This window comes from Choloepus didactylus, chromosome 21 (genome assembly GCF_015220235.1).
Source record: "Choloepus didactylus isolate mChoDid1 chromosome 21, mChoDid1.pri, whole genome shotgun sequence".
Lineage (NCBI taxonomy): Eukaryota > Metazoa > Chordata > Mammalia > Pilosa > Megalonychidae > Choloepus > Choloepus didactylus.
The window spans coordinates 12726836-12746646 of record NC_051327.1 but is presented as its reverse complement, the minus strand read 5'-3'; the positions used below and the strand labels follow the sequence as shown (position 1 = coordinate 12746646).

Genomic DNA, 19811 nt, shown 5'->3' with positions numbered 1-19811 from the left:
AAAACTGTCTTCTTGCCAGTCTTGGAGAAGAACAGTAAGACAAATTGACTGTCAAGATGGAAAAGCTTAACTGGGAAGATACATTCATTGAATAATTGAAAGGAAGAGAAGTACATTACTGATTAGGCACAAAAATGCATGAGGCCTAATCTAGACCTCAAGAGAGTCGTGTAAAAGGGGAATCATAAAACTGGTTCAGCCCCCAGAGTTCTCACCAGCCTTCCAACCTATCACTGCCTTGCTTGTAGTTTGCAGTACCATCACATGGGTGGATTGATGGGAGCTTTCAGTTTTAGCTGATACTTGATATTCCAGCGACTCTTAGTAGCTTTCCTAACCCTTTACACTGTGCATTGTACTTTAATATTTTAAGGGAGTCCTGGATTAATCAATATCCTGTTTTGTTTTAGGACTGCTGTTTTCAGAAGGCAGCCTAACATAAATTGGAGAAAAGAAACTTGATGTTGGCAGAGTTAGTACTAAAACTCAAGTTTCCTGATTTATTAAACAGCCAAACCCCAGCAAGCAACACCCTTAACTTCTCTGGGCTTGATTCCCTGTCTAGTTAGAGCGGGTTGGGTAAGATCCTTACTGCTCAAAGTAGGCTCCAAGGATCCCAGCACCAGCCTCACCTGGGAAATTCTTAGAAATGCAAGATCTGGAGCCCCACCTCAGAGCTGTTAAATCCGAATCTGCAGTTTAATAAGATCTTCAGGTTGTGCATCATGAAAGTGTGCAACATGCTGAGCTAATTGGTCTCCGGGATTCTGATCTTGTTTCACAGTTCTGTGCTGCTTGGTTCTCTCTGCCATTTACCGCAGGTGATTCCACACGTCCCTGTTTCCCTGGTTGATGATGATGATGGTGAGGATCATCCAAGTCTCAGCACCACTGCTCTTATTCTACCTGTGCTTTGGTTGGTGTTGAGAAAATGGGGCAAGTTGGCAAGTTTAGCCAGCTCCAGCTGCCTAAATTTACAGATCCTTGGGAAGTGAGCCCAAGTCTGCACAACACCTCCAGCAAACCTGGCTCCGTTGTCCAATTTCTAGAAACGTATAAAAGAATATTTCTAATGTGTTTCTTTACCAGCGTAAATAAAGTAAATGACATCCTCTGGATGGTGTCCTTTGGGAAGTGAAGCTTCCTTTTATATGAGGGAGGAACTTTGCTTGGACATTGAAGGAGACCATGAATTTGAATTTAAACTTACCAAGATAGAAAATACTTATTTATTCTTTACCACCCCAGTCTGGAGAGAACAGTAGCACAAAAGGATAAAAATGTGTTGCTGCCTTCATATACAGCATGAGAATCCGGAATCAACTGTCAGAGTGGGAGGAGTCCCTTCTTACACACACAGTATGCACTGAGTAAAAATCCTTCTTGTGTTTTGCACCGATAGGATTTCTGGGCTGTTGGTGCTTTCTGTCCCTGACCTAACGAATAGTCCTGCAGTATATGAAGTGTATGAATTTTGATGCGCTTACCATAGAGAATTTTGTGTAAGACGATAGAAGCAGAGAGAGCAGAGCCAGCTCACCTGGATGGGGGTAGCCCCAGGTCCTCACGGGGGCTCTCCGTTGTGATCAAGGAGCTTTTCCGCTTGAGGAGGTCTGTCCACTTAGGATCATTCTTGATCTTCTTTTTTTAGCCCTGAAGTTCAGAAACTGAAGTTTTGGGAGTCCATAAAACTCCACCTCTGTTATAAGCAAAAATCTTCCTGAAAATGTTCTTCAGACTACTGGGAGAGAACGGTGTGTGATTAGGATATCGGATGTCGAGAGTTACTTTTCACCAGGGCCCTGTCTGATCAAAGCTTTGTCCTTTCCTACCTGAAACACATGCAGAGAGGGCTTTCTTTCCATCTTGTTAGTCCCATTGCTCCACACCAAGTTCACATTAGCTAAAAACGTGCTTTGTTTATAAACCCAGGGCTGGTTTCCGCTTTTGTGTATGTTAATGGTTTGATCTATATGCACAGTCTTCCAATAGAACATTGGAAAAATAATGAAATGCCTTGAAGTAAATTCCTAGGAAGAAAAATAACAAGTGTATATACCTGATAGTAGCACATCAACAGAAATTAACTCACTAGTGAGAATATCACATACTCTTTCATACTCAATATAGTGAGACAGGAAGAAAAAGTTCATACCCAAAGTAGTTCATTTAGGAATACCTGAAAGACACCCTCATTTCAGAGAATATGGCATTCTGTTCTTCTGTTTTTAAACTGTAGTAATAAAAAGATGGGTCTTTTGTGTGCAAAAATGTGGGAAAGGTAATTTTTGTTCCCGGTTGTATTTAAACGCACTTCCTCCCAAATGGGGCCATTCCTTTACACTTGATGTCATCTTGGTCCTTCATTTATCTATACGAGAATTTTATAGAATTTGGCTTATGGGGTAATCATATAACCATATACTCGGTGTGGTACTGATCTTCTGACCTTTGGAGAGAAGCGTAACTTCTAACTTCATACGGGAACGTCTGTTTTGTACATTTCTGTCACGATTGTAGGATTTTGCCTGAAGTTGACATCCAGGCTCAGCGTACATCTCCTGTGTCCCTGTTGCTGGTCCTCACCGGCGTGTCTTGCCTGTCATGTCCGTGGTGATTACGCTGGTTCACATCCCCAGCAGGAGGAAGCGAGCTATGGCCTTTCTCATTTAGTTGTGAATCAGAAGGGCTTAACAGCCCCCTGCCTTTCTTTTCCAGTCCCAGTCAGTCGGCACCATTGCCTGGGGCAGCGCCGGGTCCCTCTGCCACCCTCTTCTCACTCGCCCTGGGTGGCTGGCAGGGATAAAGGGGCTGCTGGCGCCCTGCAGCCGCTGGTGACATGGCAGCATGTAAAAGCCCTCACGTCCCAGCAGAGCTTTGGCCTGACAACAAATCAGCCGTTCCATGGCAGGTGGCCAGAGGGATCAAGCAGGGTGAGCAGCTGGTAGTTACTGAGTGTTCAAGTGTCGTAGGGAAAAGGATCCAACAGAACAGTAAGACCTGGGCTTGACCCTGCCTTCCAGGGGCATATCGTCGGCCACTCAGCGGTGTAAGGCAGGGTCCGAGCTGGTGTTCAGATCCCTGAGGGAAGCCCGAGTAGATGGGACACTGACCCTCTTCTCCACCACCTCGGGGAGGCGGCGGTGTGTGTTCTCTTCCTGGCTGCAGGTGGAAGGTGAGGGCTGAAGTGGAGGGAGTGGGGAAACGTGAGTGGAGGAGTGGGGACACCTGGGGCAGGCACAGGGTTTATGCAAGCACTACTGCCAAGGAGGGGCTTTGCCAGCCTCCCCTTGAGGATGCTGGGGGTTAGGATGGCAAAGGACAGGCAGCCATGGTCTGAGCTGAATCCATAGCGCATGTTTCTTTTCTGCTTTTTCATCCACTGGTTATTTGTTTTCCTTATTTCCAGCCAGACCTGTCCAACTCAGAAGGCTGAAAAAAAAAAGAAAAAAGAAAATGTGTTCTCAGGCAAGGGTGCTGAAAAATGAGAATCAATTAAAGAGTTTATTTACAAAAGCAAAAAGGAAAACAATTATCCTTGCAAACTAAAAATGTGAGGCAAAACGTAGTCCAAGGGGGAATCCCTTAAAAGCTCTCAGATGTGTAGTTGACAGTATGCTTGATTTAAATTTATGTGTGCACCTTTGATCTCAGATGTTGGTGGGATCAGTTGGCAAGCATTAGGAGGCCTGACTTTTGACTGGAAGTTTAGCACTTGCTAAACAGAAAATTAATTATTTCTCTAAATGTCAAGTATGTCTCATCAGTCAAAATGGAAAGTGGGGAGGAAGGAGAGAAAAGCCAAGAAGAAACATCTGTGTGTTGTTAAATAACATTTGCTTCATTTGCTATTGAAACACTTCCCTTTTGTATATTCAAGAACTGTATATTGTTTTAAAAGGGAAAAATCAACTTGTTGGCTATGTTTTTTGTCTTTTTTTTTTTTTTTTTTTTCCCATTTTGCTCCATAAAAGACTTTGTCAAGATTAAGGAAAACATTCGTTTGCAGACTGGCGGTGGCCTAGACTGCTTTCCTGATTTGCAGCCTCCTTTGGCTCTCTCCTGCCATGGGCTTTGCTGCTTAAAAGGGGCAGAGGCTGCTCCACCATCTTTCGCCATCCCCCATTGACCCATTCATCAGTGTGCACTTTCCCTGAACGCAGTGGAAACAGGACAGGAACCCAGGACGGCTGACATTAGGCCGTGTTGTTGGGACTGTGTGAAACAGTCTTGGAGTTTGCTCCGCACTCCCTGCTCCACGCTCCCTTGTCATTCATTGCCTGTGGTTTTGTCTCTGCTCTCCCCCATACAGATCCGGAGTTAGGTGTTGGCACGCTGCCCGAACACGACAGCCAGGATGCAGGGCCGATTGTCCCCAAGATATCGGGTCTAGAGAGAAGCCAGGAGAAGAGCCAAGACTGTGGCAAAGAGCCAGTCTTTGAGCCTGTGGTGCTTAAAGACCCCTGCCCTCAGGTCCCGCCGCCTCTGCCCCAGCCCCAGGCGGAGCCCCGACCCCACGCTCCTTCCCCGGACCCCGACTTGGTGCCACGTGCAGAGGCCCCGCCTCAGCTCCCACCTCCGAGTTCTCGGCCACCGCAGGCCCCCCCAGAGGCCCAGCTTCAGCCCGCCCCCCAGCCACAGGTGCAGCGGCCGCCCCGACCACAGTCCCCCACTCTGCTGCTCCACCAGGGCCTCCCGCCCGTTCAGGGCCACCCCTCATCTCAGCCATTGTCAGCCTACAACAGCAGTAGCTTAAGCCTCAACAGCTTAAGGTGAGCCAATCTGCGCTTCTCTTGCCTGACTTTTGCCATCTCCCTCGGGACAGGCAGGTAGTGGTGAGGGATTCCCAAGGAGACTGGAGTTTCCTTGCTGGAAACATTACTGTGTTTTTTCTCTACACAGCAGGGACTAGAAGACAGAGGAAGTGGCGGTCAGGAGAGGCTGGGGTCTCTTGGGAGAGGACAGGTGGGGTTGTAGCGAGGACATTATAGAAGAGAGCTGAAATCGGGGTTCCTGAGAGCGTGGAGGCTGGAGGGAGAAGATCGTGTGGGCATGGAGAGCAGCGGGTGCTGTGCCAGGGCACCCACCACGATGGGAAGTGGGGAGCCTAAGGTTGCGAGATTCTTAGCAGTGGGGTTCTGCTTCTGAGGGAGGAGGTTTTGAAGAAAGCCACATCTCCCTGCACCTCCAGAGATGGGAAGATCAGAACCCAGGGGGTATTCTGGTTTGAGGTTTCTTATAAGGCCTCCAGCAGGGGTGGTGGGTAGAAAAGAAATCAGCTGGGTTTTGGAAAGAGAGAAGCCCAGCACCCAGATCAGGCTCTCTTCGGTCTTGTCTTTGCTGAACTGCACAGGGAAGTTTAGAAAGTAGCGCAGAAGAAAACTGCAGAGAAAAGGGAGAGAGAAACCTGGTGTGAGGGGCAAGTGCAGCCGACCCTGGTTGCCCCAGGGGTCATAATTCTAACCCGTCCTCCCCATGGGGCATCACGTCTTTATTAACGTTTTCCTTTCGACAACCTGGCGCAATGGGCAGCGGGCAGTGGTCCGGGGACTTGCTTTTCCTATCTCTGAGAGGAGAGGAAGTGGCCTGAGGGAAGTAGGCTCCTTCCCCCAGGGACAGGCCATTTCCGTGGCCTAGAGAATCCAGGGCCCCTGGTTTCACCTCGTCTCCTCTTGTCTGTGTGGGTGAACCAGATCATTAGTTTTATTCCCTTGTGTTAATTTTGTTCATATGCTTTATAGGAAGTGTGGGCAGTGGAGGACAGGAAGGCTTGGGATTTTCAGGGTAGAAATGACAATTTGGCCACGAAGATAAGAAAAGACTTCTGAACTTATAAGGCCAGAATCAGGTGTCTCAACCCTGAGCTACCCGGCACCTCTGGAGCAGCAGTTTCTATTTTGGGGAGAACGTTGTTGCTGGGTCTCTAGTAGGGAGGCAAAAGTTGAGAAGAGTTGTGATTCCAGGAAAAGGTTTCTCTTGCGTGCAGGGCAGGATCTATAAATAGGTAGATGCGCGAGAGGAAGTGTTGAATGGTTTGGGGGCAGGGAGAGAAGATTTTATTTTTTTTTTAAGAAACTAAGTGGCTCGCGTCTTTTTTTATTGGTCTCTTTTGTCTTCCCCAACAGCAGTAGCAGAAGTAGCACTCCGGCGAAGACTCAGCCCGCCCCGCACATCTCCCACCACCCCTCGGCCTCCCCGTTTCCCCTCTCTCTGCCCAACCACAGCCCCCTGCACAGCTTCACACCCACCCTCCAGCCCCCCGCACACGCACATCACCCCAATATGTTTGCCCCTCCCACTGCTTTGCCTCCTCCACCACCACTGACATCAGGGAGTCTGCAGGTGCCCGGACATCCAGCCGGGAGCACGTACTCAGGTAGGATGGAGGCACCTGGGGCTTGCTTCTCACGCTTGCAAACGCCCTTGTGCTTGACCTCACCTGCTGTCTCTGTTGTCCCTGATGGCTAGGTTTAATTTACTTGGACTTTTCTGCTTTGTTAGATGTATTTTTGTCACCTTCCTCCAATCCTTTGTGGTCTGAGGTTCAGAAAAAATACGTACAAACAATAATGCTAACCTACTCCAACCTTGGTAAAACAGACACTGCCCACGCAGAATGGGTTTGTTGGGAAGTCTTGAGGCTTTTCCAACTAAGTTCACCCACTGGATGGTAAAACACAGATAAATGTGCCCCACTGTCTAGATTTCCCATTGGACCGAGGTCCATGTCTGCTTAACGCCAGGTTCTTAGATTGCATCCTGGTTTAAGGGGTGAATTTTTTGTATATGCTAGTTGAATAGGGCCTTCTACCTTCTTCTTGGTGGGAGGAGGCACATTTATTGCAACAGTATATCCCAGAATTTCGGGGACAGACCTGGGGTTAAATATTTGGTTCTTTTCTCCTCAACTGTATCAGTCAAGCCAAGTGTCCCAATTTTTAGTCTGTGGTAGCCATATTATATACCACTGATACAGACTCTGTAAAGCAGTGATTTTCCCATCACGGGGGACATGCGAGCCACCCTGTGTTAACAGCTAACACTTACTAGTCTGCCAGCCACTGTCCTTAAGCACTTAACTGTGTTAATTCCTTAACCCACGAGGTAGGCAGTATTATTGCTCCCATCTTCGAGATGAGGAAACCGAGGCACGGTGGGTTATTGGCCATGCCCAGGGTCACTCAGCAGCAGCCCCAGAGCTGAAAGTTAAACTCTGGCTGTTTGGCCTGCAGCTCCGTCAGCTCACTGCGCCGAGCAGCCAGTGAGGGAGCCGGGGCAGCGAGCGGACGGGGACTGGGCCTTGGTCTCCTCTGGATCACTGCATGTCCCCTAGCTGCTCGGCTCCCAGCCCCGCATCCCTTCCCAGTAAGGCCCTTGGATGTCGTGTTCTGAAGTCACTGACTGTTACGAGAAAAGGTGTTACCGTCTCCCTTCTCTTCTCTTCCAGAGCAAGACATCTTGCGACAGGAACTGAACACACGTTTTCTGGCCTCTCAGAGTGCTGACCGTGGGGCCTCCCTGGGCCCCCCGCCCTACCTGCGGACAGAGTTCCACCAGCACCAGCATCAGCACCAGCACACGCACCAGCACACGCACCAGCACACCTTCACCCCGTTCCCCCACGCCATCCCCCCCACTGCCATCATGCCGACGCCAGCACCGCCCATGGTGCGTACCCCAGGCCGAAATGTGAGGATGAGCAGAGCACGACTCTCTTTGCGCAGCACGGTGGGCGTGGACTGGGTCGTCGGGGGCACAGGAGACCGGGTGGGAAGTGGCAGCCGGGTAGGGGGCTCCTTGGGCCTTGTCACTCTTTGCCAAAGAGGAGGGGACGTGCCTTCCTTCCGGCCGCTCTTACGCGAGGCCAAAAGGAGGAACGTTTTTCTAGACACTTGTGGATTTTATTCTAGATGCCCTCAAACTTGTCCCATTCAATGTTGGTGATTAATTCTTAAAGGGTAATTTTATTTTCTTGAGCCTCTCGGGGTTGCCACTGTACATAAAAATGTATCTGGCTGTGCTTTGCACTAAATACTATGAAATAAATGTTTACGGAATGTTGGGAGTCAGGAAAAGAGACAAGAAGGGAGAAGGGACCCATCAGAAGACTTGGGCAACTTTGGGTAGCAATCTGCTCCTTCAAATGGTTTCCCTAAAACCACTTTATTGGAGGCGTTATGTTTTGTGAATTTCCTAAGACGGTTTCCTAATCTGGAATCATGCTCTGTTAGCAAGTGGTCACAGAGCTCAGTTTGCCTGAAGGAGCAGAACTGTGGCCTTGGCCTTGACCAGCACGTACTGGGAGAACCAGTTTTGTTTTGTGTCTGTGTGGTTTTTTTTTCCCCAGTTATGAACAACTATAATGAATAGTGCCATATTAAAAATGCTATATATTCTGAGATAGAGCCTTGTCTCTATCAGTGATTGTTAATGTTTTTACTTATTTATTTTTTTAATATTTAGGGAAATGCTTGATCTTAAAGCAATTACTATAAGTATTATGATAATAAATTTGTATTCTGTGATTTTTAAGGGGTGTTCCTATTACCAAAGTTTACTGCTTCTTCCCCACCTGTTCCTCAATTTGTTCAACTTTTTTAAAAAATATATTTTTGAAGTTTGTTTGACAAATATTATTTAAAAGAAAATTAGAGATGAGCCCTTGGGACCAAAAAATAGTCCCATAACAAATCTTGTATCTTTTTTCTGGATAAACTATACTTCTCAACGATTATGTCTTTAAAGGGCCAAATATTTTGGGAAAGAGTTTATACCAGCTCATGTGTGCTGTTTCACAAATAAATTTAAATCTGTCTAGTTACAGCACTGAAATGACAATTATTTAGAGGAAACAAATAGTTATACTTTTTTCTCTTCAAAAGAAAGATCATAAGACCTTGCCCAAATTCCTTTGTAATGGATGCCATACATTTCTGAAGACAGCAGAACGTCTAGTTCTTCTGCCAAAGTGAAGATGAAAATGGAGAGAATTCTCTGGGTAAACCAAACCAAAGACTCCCTTCTCTCTGATTTCTCTAGATAATTCCCTCTTACCTCAAGTTCAGATGTTTGGTTTGTGCCAATCTCTACATATAGAGTAGAAAGAAAGGCATAATAGTATGACCAGGATCTAAATGTACCATATGGGTTTTCACTTTTCCCATTTCTGTTGGTTTCTCATCAGAGCAACCCCAGGTTCACAGTGGTTTCATGTACAGTGAAGCTGTTGAGTCTGATGACAGCTGAGTAACATGGACTACCTCCATTGAAGCAGCGAATAGAAATGCAGATTCTTTAAGTAACTAGCTTTTGCTTTGATCCCTTTACAGTTTGACAAATACCCTACAAAAGTTGACCCATTCTACCGGCACAGTGTGAGTTTTATTACCATGCTACACATTTAATGTAACTGCTTTTCCATTTTGTGTGCTCTTGCCACAGAACAGTACATGGCTAGCAACCGCCCTTAATCATCTTTGCAAAGAGTACCCATTTCTCCTCGTCACTTTGGATGCTTGCTTTTGTGGCGTTTTTGCTTTTTGGTAAAGATGCAGTATCATCTTCTGAATCAAAAGATCATAAGCACTTCTAAGACTTTTAAGCAAAGTTGGACTTCACTGGGGGAAGTCAGGCATCTGTCCTGTAAAGAGAATTGTCCACAGTTGAGTCATAGGGGATGCAATGACAGGATTGCACACATCGGTTTAAACCTATTAAGACAGAATTCCCGGAGTTCAACTTGAATTTTTCCTCTAAATGGAAAGTTTCTCATCTTTTTTTGACTTGTAACTCTTCAAAAAGCAGATTTTCCTTTCCTCTAGACTAAATGTGGTACCCCCTTCCACGTGGCTGGTACATGGTATCATTCTCCTGAGCTGCTTATGATTGAAAATAAAAATAATATTTAAAGAAAACAAAGTCTTATAAATTAAACAAATGCTACTTCTCCCTTTAAACTCATTTAAAAAAAAAATACTTGTATGCAATTTTAAGATACACATTTTGGAACTTAAATTGGTACCAACCTAAGTTATATGTGAAGTTACTTTTAAGAACTTCCATTTATTCAAAGACCTTGAACATCTTAAGATGATATTTTGATTATGGGGTGAATACTGCATCATTTTTACCTGAAATTTTGCAAGTTTCTTTGCTCAGTGGTTAATTTCTAATTTCTTAATGAAACCAGGAAAAAGGAAGATTAATAATTGCTTGTAGCCATATTGATTCACCATACAAATCTCTTCTTGCTTTGATTTTTAGACTTTGTTATCCTGTCATTTGAGTAAAGTGCTACTTAATAGGCAGAAAAGCCTGTGAATTCATTCATACTCTGAACCCAAGAATTAGATACTGTATTAGTCTTGAGTGTAGCTGAGAAGCCAAGACTAGAAAATACTAGAAATCAATTAAGAATTACTTTGGAGGCATTCAGAAATAACATTAGGAAGGCCCCTTCAGAAAGGAATTAGAAAAGTGTGTTTGAGCACCCTCCCTCCTGCCCCCTTTGTTCCAGCCCTGTCCTCTTTTATATTATAATACAAAAGCATTTTTTAAACACTCTTGTAAAATCCAGCAGACATGTAAGTTTCCTCCTTGGGTCGGTTTCATGAATGGTGTCATCCTTAATAATCATCTAGTTTCTGTCTTTTGTATGTATCTTGATCGAAATTCAGGACCAGCTAACAAAATGATTCTTAGCAAAAATTTTAGCCTGATAGGTGGGCTCAGATATGCTTCCTAGGACCAAACGATGTGCCTTTTTAATGTACGTACTCTACAGAGAGTCCTAGGGTAAGACGGCAGAAAAGCCCAAAAGCAGGAACTTTGGAAGTTTTATGTTTTATTTCTTAGGCGCTTCAGGTTTTAGTCAAGGGGAGATACTCAGCTATATTCTAAGAGGGTCAGTAACAGAATAAAGCAAAAGGAAAGAAGTGAGACCATCCGGTATGTTTTGAAAACATTAAAGGGAAAAATGCCTACCTGGAGTCAGAGTAACAGAAATTTGACTGCATTTTGGAGTGGCAGGTATTTAAATACTCTATTTTATGCAGTGTACTGTGGAAGAATTATTTCGAATCATTAGTTATAGCAGATGATATATGAAGTACTTACTCTCCCCTGCTTTGGGGATTAGGACATTAGAAGGGGAATTAAGATGCAATGCACTGAAGTATCTAAAACACCATTTTAGACTTAAAAGTAGTTTTAAATGAGGGCACTTGGCTTGCAATCACTGTTTAAGTGGATTTAGTTCAATATCAATTAGTCTGAAAAATTTTGCTGCATCACTGAAGGGTGCAAAATGAAATAAAGACCAACAGAAAAAGTACGTGCTCTGCCAACAGACAGGATTGTGAAACATGTAATTCGGTCACTACCTAGAAATAGCTTTCATGCAGAAATGCATCATTTAGGAAAGCTTCAATTATTATGGTATTGGTGACAGATTATGCAACTATAAAGGTAGAGCATTACATAAATATTCATGTGGTGGTGTGATCAAAGTAAATGGAACCAGAGCAGTAGAATCTCAGAAATAATAAGTCTGTAGAGAGACAGATATGTCTTCATTGTCTTCAGTATTGCTGTATATTTCTTTCCTCATTTGTGTCCTCTATAAGCTATTGATTCAAGAAAATTCATATTCTTAATTCAGAATCAATTCTTTCCCTCTCATTGCATGATCAAGCTCACGTGTCTGGGACTTGGCTTGAGTAGCCTCCAAGCAGCCCATGCGTTACATTGCAGATATTCAGAAACGGCTATAAAAATTTGGACTTCACATGTTAATGCAGAAGTGCTTCAAGTACCTGAAATCTGGGAAACAACAGGAATAACTTGTAGCTAGATAGCATTATCCCAGACTTGGGTTATTTCTATGCTGCTATAATCCATCTTAATAGAAAAATGGGTAGCTCCATTTAAAGTATATACCAAATAATTTTATTTTACCCTTCCACACAGATTTCTGATTTTAGATGAGTGAATTAAATTATCCTCTGCAACTGCCACTTCTAGAATAACCTAATGAAGCAAGGAATGTGAATATCTTCTCATTTTCTCAACAAACTATTACAGATCAAAAAGTACTGATTGAATTTTAATGGTTTTAAAATCCTGGAACTCAAAGACTCCTTTTTCTACCTTTTTCCCCCCCTTCTGTCTGTCTGTCTCTCTCTCTGTCTCTCCTAATTAATTTGTAATTTTCTGGGCATCTTATTTGGCTTAGCACCCCTCCTAGTTTTGATATGCATTAAAATGTGACCGTTTAGGACTCCTATCCAATTTAACAATAAATAATTAGGAAAGCTCCCTTTCTAATGGTGTCCTCTTCTGGGACATCATTTGTTGGCTGATTGATTCTGAACTACTTTTAACTTTTTAAGGGAAACATTCATGGCACATCTGTGTGATCATTTCATCGTGGCTTCTTTGACTAATAGCATTCAACTGAGATTACTTGTCTTGCTAAAGTTGTTGTCTTTCTATGGGAAGGGAATTGGAATACAGCATTTGCCTCCTATTAAAATCTTTTTTCCCTTCTCCGTCTTTGGCCACAGCTCTTCCATTCCTATCCTCCTGCAGTCTCGGGCATTCCTCCTATGATTCCACCTACCGGCCCTTTTGGCTCACTCCAGGGAGCATTTCAGCCGAAGGTAAGAAACCGTACAGTGGAAACACCCAGGCGTGTTTGTAAGTGGAATCCCAGGCTACCGGTGCGGGTGGGTTCTGCCTCCTCTCATCTGCCAGGGACTCATTTTTTGGATCCAAAGTAACCACTGGGATTAGAGTGAGAACATTTTATTCTAGTCCACTTAGTTTAAATCCTCAACACAAATTCAGTTTTGAGTCAGCACTGTCCATTGCCGTCTCAGTTGAGGCAGGATTGGCTGTGCTCTTGAAAATACGCAGAATGTATGTGCATTTTTTTTTCCCCACAAATACTGTGGACATAAGCTTCTGGTCAGAAAGTCTATGAAATGTCAGCTCTATGTGCATCAGGTTGTCCTTGAGGTGTATATTATTAGCAAAGATGAGTCTTTATCGATTTTAATAGAAGGGGGGAGAAAGTCCCTGAACTACAGTTGTATCCTCTTAGTTGTGTCAGAAAATGATTCTTCTGTTCATTTATCCTCATTTCCCTCATCAGCGTCCCCGTCTGCAAGTCTACCTGCCGCCCCTCCCTTTTTTTTAACTTTTCACTTTGAAATATGTTCAAGCTTACAGGACAGTTAACAATAATAATACAAACCCAAAACAGAGAATTCCAACATACCCCAGATCCCCAGATCCACCAATTGTAACTTTTTACCGTATTTGCCATATCATCTATCCGTCTGTCTTCTATCATCAATCCATTTTCTAATACTTGAGTGTAGGCTGTATTTATTATGCTCTGTGAACCCTTAATACTGCCATGTTCATTTCTTAAGACGGGATATTCACTTGAAGTGAGTTACCAAGTTCAAGCAGTTTAACATTGGTATAAAGCTTACAGACTGTATACCAGTATTTTCATATATCCCAATAATGTCCCTTTGAGCCTTTTCTCCTACATGCTAGATCCCATCCAGCATCATGTATTGTATTTAATTGCCATTGTCTCGTTAGTCCTCTTTTTTCCTTTTTTTTTTTTTTTTTAATTGTGGGAGCATATATACAACATGAGCTTTCCTGCTCCACCCCTCAAGCATGACATTCAGTAGGATTAATCGCATTCACAATATTGCAGTACCTTCGCCTCCTTTCTACCTTTCGTTACTAAAACTTTCCCAGCTCCCTGAATAGAAACCCTACATCTGTTAGGTATTAACGCCCCATTCCACCTGCCTCCTGCCCTTGGCAACTTGTACTCTAATTTCTTTCTCTATGAGTTTACGTATTCTGTGATATTTTCCTGGTAGTTACCCTGGGGTTTATTTGCTTTAATACCAACTTTGATAGTGTACACAAAATGCTCCTATACCCCTCCGTCCCCCAAACTGCATGTAGGTCTTGTCAGAATTACATGTTTTATACCTTATGAGTCCAAAATCACTGATTTACCATTGTGTTTTATGCATTTGCCTTTTTAGATCCTGTAGGAAATAAAAAGTAGAGTTACAAACCAAAAATACAAATAATACTGGCATTTGTATTTACCATATTGTTACCCTCATTGGAGATCTTTATTTCTTCATGTAGTTTTAACCTCTTGTCTGTTCTCCTTTCCTTTTAATCTGCAAAACTCTCTTTCGCATCTCTTAAACGGCCAGTCTAGTGGTGACACGCTCTCTCAGCTTTTGTTTATCTAGGAACATCTTAATCATTCCGTGATTTTTGAGACAAAGTTTTGCCAGATATAGAATTTTTGCTTGGCAGTTTTTTGCTCTTAGCAATTTAAATATGCCTCCATGGTTTCCAATGAGAATTCAGCACTTAGTCTTTTTTAGGATCCCCTGTATGTGACACACTGCGTCTCTCCTCTGGCCTTCAGAATTCTCTATCTTTGGCGTTTGACAATCTGATTATTAAATGCCATAATGTGGGTATACTTGGGTTTATCCTGTTTGGAGTTCTTTGAGCATCTTGGATGTGTATGTATATTCATGTCTTTTGTTAAAATTTTCAGCCATTGTTTCCTTGAATATTCTCTCTGCTCCTTTCTCTCTTTCTTTTCCTTCTGGGACTCCCAACATGTGTATATTGGTATACTTGATGGTTTCCCACAGATTCCTCAGGATCTTTTCCTGTTTCTTCATTTTTTCTTCTTTCTGTGTCTCATGCTGAATGATTTCAATTGTCTTTTCAAGTTCACTGATTCTTTCTTCTGCCACCTCCAGTCTGCTAGTGAACCCCTCTAAGGAATTTTCAATTTCTGTTCTGTGGTCTTCAGCTCTGTTTGGGTTCTTTTCATGATTTCCATCCCTCTACTGATATTCTCTTTGTGTTCATCTATCCTTTTTAAAAGTCTTTAGTATGTCCCAGGTCTGGTCCTCCTCATCAGTGGTTTCTAATGTTTTAATCTTCTCCTTTGTCTGAGCCATTGCTTCCTATTTCTTTATATACCTTTGGTTGAAACCTGGACATTTTGATAATTTGCTGAAATTTAGACTCTGCAGCATCTGTCCTTAAGTTTGTATCTAGCTAGTGTTATGACCAAGTTTTCCTTCAATGCCAAGAGCACACACACACACAAAGGGAAAAAAGAGAACACCTTTCCCAGTCTTTGGAAATTAACCAGTTGCAAGTACTTTCCTTCAGGGATTATCCATACAATGAGTTTATACAATAGCTACAGGCCAAAGCATAGGGGCCTCCCCAGTTTTCTGTGCAAGCCTCTAGGAATTCCCCCATTTTTCACAGTTGCATATGTCCTGTCTTCCCTAGGAAACAGTTTCCAAACAGTCCTGGGCACTGCACTGTATGTCCTACAGCCCGCAATCCCTTGCCCCAGGCAGCATGACTTGACTGCTCTCCCAAGTGTTCTGTTGGAGAGCCTCAGTGGAGCCACTTTGTACACAACTCGGGACAAGTTCTGGGACAGTGAGTCCCTCAGGCCACCACCAGACAGGTTGGGCCATACATCTTGCCCCCAGTTTGTGCACAAGGACTGCTCTGTTGTCTCTGGAATCCGGTTCAGGGATCCGCACTGAGAGTGCAGGCCAACTCTGTGCCCAGCTGGTGAGGGTGGGGAGGGAGCCAGCTGGATCCTACAGCTTTTACATGGCCTTTTTCTTGATTTCACACTCCGCTATTACCGCAGTCCTTTAACTGTTTTCTGGAGCCCTGAGAGAGTTGTTGCTGCCAGTTCTTGCTGATTGTTCCAAGCTTCTGGGGGAGGACAGAGCCCATGCCTTTCTTGTATCTCTGCTCCCTGTCGGCTCCCTCTCACACCTCCCTCCCTCCCTTTACTCAGAGTCGCCCTGGCCAAGAGAAGGCTCTGTCTTCAGGTACTTCAGGTACTGAGTGTGAAATTAACCTTTTACCCTTTATAATAACTACATTTTTTCTATGTAGTCAGCAATAGGCTGTCCAGTTTGGACTAGAGTAATCTCCAAAGGTCAATATCAAGGAGTAATTCTCGGAACACTCTACCTTTTTGTGACTTTATATCCCCATTTTCCTTTTATACCAAAAAAAAAAGTGAAATATACTTTTCATGTTGGTAACCATGTAAAAGGAATCCCCTGTCCTTATTTTATTCTCGGATTTTTAATTAGGAAATATTGTTATGTGTGATTTTGTTTTTCTTTCTTCTTTTTTTGTTCTCCCCGCCTCATTTCTAAGGTAAAACCCCAGTCTTGGTCCACAGTTTCCCAGAATGGGCACATATTGCACCTCCAAAGGCGTGTTGTCCTAAAACTAGAAATAGGGAAAGAAATTAGGAGGCTTTCGGTGCGGGTTGGGTATGTCTTTGAAATCTCATTTACCTGCATGGAATTGCTTTCATAAGCTTAGCACCTTATAGCCACAGTTCTAGATGCACGGGGTTTTTACATTAGCCTGTTAAACATCTCCTTATCCTGGGATAAAATGGTGGTGATTTTCAATTCCTTCCCCCATCTGCTTTTCTCTACTCCCTCAGACCCTGCTCTGTCGCCCTTAGGTTGCAACAAATCTCTAGGGCATCCCCAAACAGGCTGCTGGGTCATTTAATAAATTAGGCTATTTCCCTCACTCACAATTATCCAATCACACAGAAAACTACATCTGGGCAAGAAAGTGTCTCTCCTGGTGTTGAAATGGGCCTTTCCAGGCCATCTTGCTGATTGAATATGTAGATTGCAGTTCATTAGTGGAGTTCTTCATATGTATGCAAATCAGGCTGTTAACAACTCCAGCTTAATTGTTAGTTGTACTGCAGCTGATTGCTTTTCTTGCTTTCATTCTTTTTTTTCTCCCCCCCCCCCCCCCCCCCACTTGCAGGCGAGCTCAGGGCCTAAACTTTGAGCTCTTTTTCCACATGAGTTAACTTCCTGGCATAGAGGGGTTCATCGAAATTGTGATTTTTTTTAAATAAAATACCTGGTTTTTGTTTTGTTTTGTTTTGTTTTGTTTTGTTTACCGAATTCTTTACCCACAGGAAAGGAGTGACTGTGTTTGTGCCTGAAGTAGGCTTTTTTGTTGATATTGTTAATTCAAAGGACAAAAGCCTACAGATAAGATAATATTAGTAGTGATATTTAAGAATAGTGGTGGGAATAGGAAAGATTTGCTCAAAATGGAGCAGAATGACTTTAGAAATCATTTAATAATAGGTCTGTATGGTCGCTAAATTAGGTTCTCTTGTCCCATTTCCACCACTGCTAATGAGTAATTACTAAGTGTAATTCCTTCTTATTGTCTGCCAGTTAAAATTTAGTGTTAGCTTAATGTCTGTAAAATACTTTCATTTATTCTGATGAGAAGCACCTGATACTGCGTATTATAATAATGTTCAGTTAAGCATTTCTTGGAATGTTTGGTGATGAAGAAAAAACCATTAATGTCAACACTGTGAGTTAACTCAGAAGAAGAGTGTCTGGGTCAGGGCTTTCTTATGTCACTCCTCCTTTCTGTCCTGCCTATTTCATTGAAGTAGGAGGTGTCAGCCTCTGCTTTTAGATCACTAGGGAAAGTCACTCACTGTAGCTTGAGAGAATAGGGAACGGGTCCTCATAAAAATCTGAGTAATTATTGAGAAAAATGAACTCAGTAACTCTTGTATGTCAGAATGAAGCAAACCAACAAAAAAAAAAAATTAAAGTTTGACTTCGTAATTTAGAACAAAGGAGATCTCAGGCTTCTCCTGTCAGTGGTGCATGCTTCCTAAACTGTGGTCTAATTCATTTGCAGACATCCAACCCAATTGATGTTGCTGCTAGACCGGGGGCAGTCCCACACACTCTACTCCAAAAGGACCCTAGGGTACGTGCAAAGCCAGACTGGGTCTCCGGCAATACCAGGGTGTGTTTGCAAGCACAGGGCAGCAGGCACAGTGTTCTCGCTTCCGGTGGCTCACTTGAGTGGGTTGGTGTTCTAGTAGTTCCTTATAGTTTGTGCAAGAAAATGCCAGTGACCCTTAGAGAAGCAAATCTCCATTACGGATATGGGGCACAAGGAGGACTACCTTCCATGGAGTAAAGAGGAGGGACTAATGGTCCAGCCCCGAAACTAGACGCTTAACTTATGTGGTTTCTACTCAGCCATCCCCCATTTCCTGGGGTCAGAGAGTCCTTGTACACCTCTTCTGACTTCTATTTTTAATGTGGGAAGGATTCTCTGGTGCTCTAGAACTAAATAAAATATCTGTTAGCTTTTGGATACATTGTTTATTCATAATTTTTACCTGTACTGACTTCCAAAAGAATGTGAAGCTCTGTGATAGATAAAATCTTGTCTTGTTGACTATTCATCTTTATAGTAAATGTGGAAAAATGATTGCCTTTTACAATTTGTCTTTTTCCCTGGGTAAGGGCAGTCAGAAATTGATGCCCAGTTAGGTAGAAGTTTAAAATGACTCAACGATGTAAGTATTTTTATGGTATTCAGTGAACTTCTTTAAACTATCTTAATACCTCTCAGTAGTAGTATACAGTCATCCAATTAAGGAAATTGGTGAAAAAAAAAGGCCTGGTTCTACTGTATGTTTATATCTGAAAGGACAGATCTCCCCAGATACCCATTAGAATCTAGCCTTGAAAGTCTGTGGTCTGGGGCCATTCTGCATGAGACCCAGGCGGCATGGTTTGGAAGGGCTGCCCGAGATAGTGAAACTCCTCTGATGTGTAATGTGAGCAAATCATGTTGCCAGAGGGCAAATTGCTATTGATTAAACTTGTTCAGGGGCTTGTCAGGGTAGATGTACCAAGGCTTGTGAAGTGGGGGAGGGGACCCTTGGCACTTTTGATAGTGTGAAAATGGGTTAATTATTCTCTAAAAGGACTTCATTTAAAAGTAAAATTCTAACATTTTAATTTCCCCTCCTAATGAAGCACTACAAATTTGTTAATTAGAGCAATTGTTTGAGTGACAGGCATGTAACCAAGTTGTCATTTTCTCTTCACAGTTGACAGATCCTTTCAGACCTATGTTAAGGGTAAGAAAGCTTCTTCTAGAACTGTTTTTGTAACCTCTGCTTGATTCCCTGTGAGTTAAAAATATAAATCCATTACAAAGAAATAAGCCATAGAAATGTTGGAATAAAATGTCGGAATGACAGTGTTTGGGTTTTTCAGGTAGTGTGATTAAGAAGTGCCTAATTTGTGCTGCTTCAAGTGCTGGAAGAAGCCAGGCCATTCTGGGGGAGAGAAAGGAGTGGGGGGAGGGGAGAGTGAAAAAACAGATAAAATTCAGCTGAGCCAAATTCTCTTATTAACACTTCTGGTAACTAAGGGGAAAGACTTAAGCTGTGGGCAGAAATTAGTATTTCGCTTGGTTATACTAGTTTTACTGTCTGTCCTTCTTGTGTGCGTGTAGATATACATGTCTTTATTTTTGGCTGGTGGCTCCCCATTCTGCATTAAGTGATGTTGACTTGCCTCAGCCATTCGACTTCTTTCTCTGGTGCAGAAAAGGAGCCCTGTGAGCATCTTCCTTTAAAGTGAGATGTTTGGAAGGTCTGGAGAATCCTGGGCGATGACCCCTGAATGGATATTGATCTTCTTGGGGTGGGTGGGGTGCGGTGGGGAAGGGGGGTTGAGGAGATGATGGATAGATGAATAGAAGGAAGGAAGATGGATGGATCGATGAGTGGGTGGGTAGGTGGATGGACAGATAGATGGATAATGCGTAGATGGATGGATGGGTGGATGGATAATAGAGAGATGGGTGGATGGATGGATGGA

At 43.3% G+C, this 19811-nt stretch overlaps 1 protein-coding gene across 2 annotated transcripts in view; it reads left to right on the top strand.

Moving 5' to 3' along the window:
- Nucleotides 1–19811, top strand: part of AUTS2 (activator of transcription and developmental regulator AUTS2) — a 1176422-nt gene that overhangs the window by 1141238 nt on the left and 15373 nt on the right. The window contains exons 7-13 of one of the 2 annotated variants that reach the window (XM_037814365.1): nucleotides 4313–4772; nucleotides 6126–6376; nucleotides 7448–7689; nucleotides 9330–9374; nucleotides 12564–12659; nucleotides 17821–17892; nucleotides 19034–19063. In XM_037814365.1, the coding sequence (XP_037670293.1) occupies nucleotides 4313–4772; nucleotides 6126–6376; nucleotides 7448–7689; nucleotides 9330–9374; nucleotides 12564–12659; nucleotides 17821–17892; nucleotides 19034–19063 (1196 nt within the window). The remainder of the gene's footprint in view (nucleotides 1–4312; nucleotides 4773–6125; nucleotides 6377–7447; nucleotides 7690–9329; nucleotides 9375–12563; nucleotides 12660–17820; nucleotides 17893–19033; nucleotides 19064–19811) is intronic. The other variant, XM_037814366.1, reaches the window with a different exon arrangement.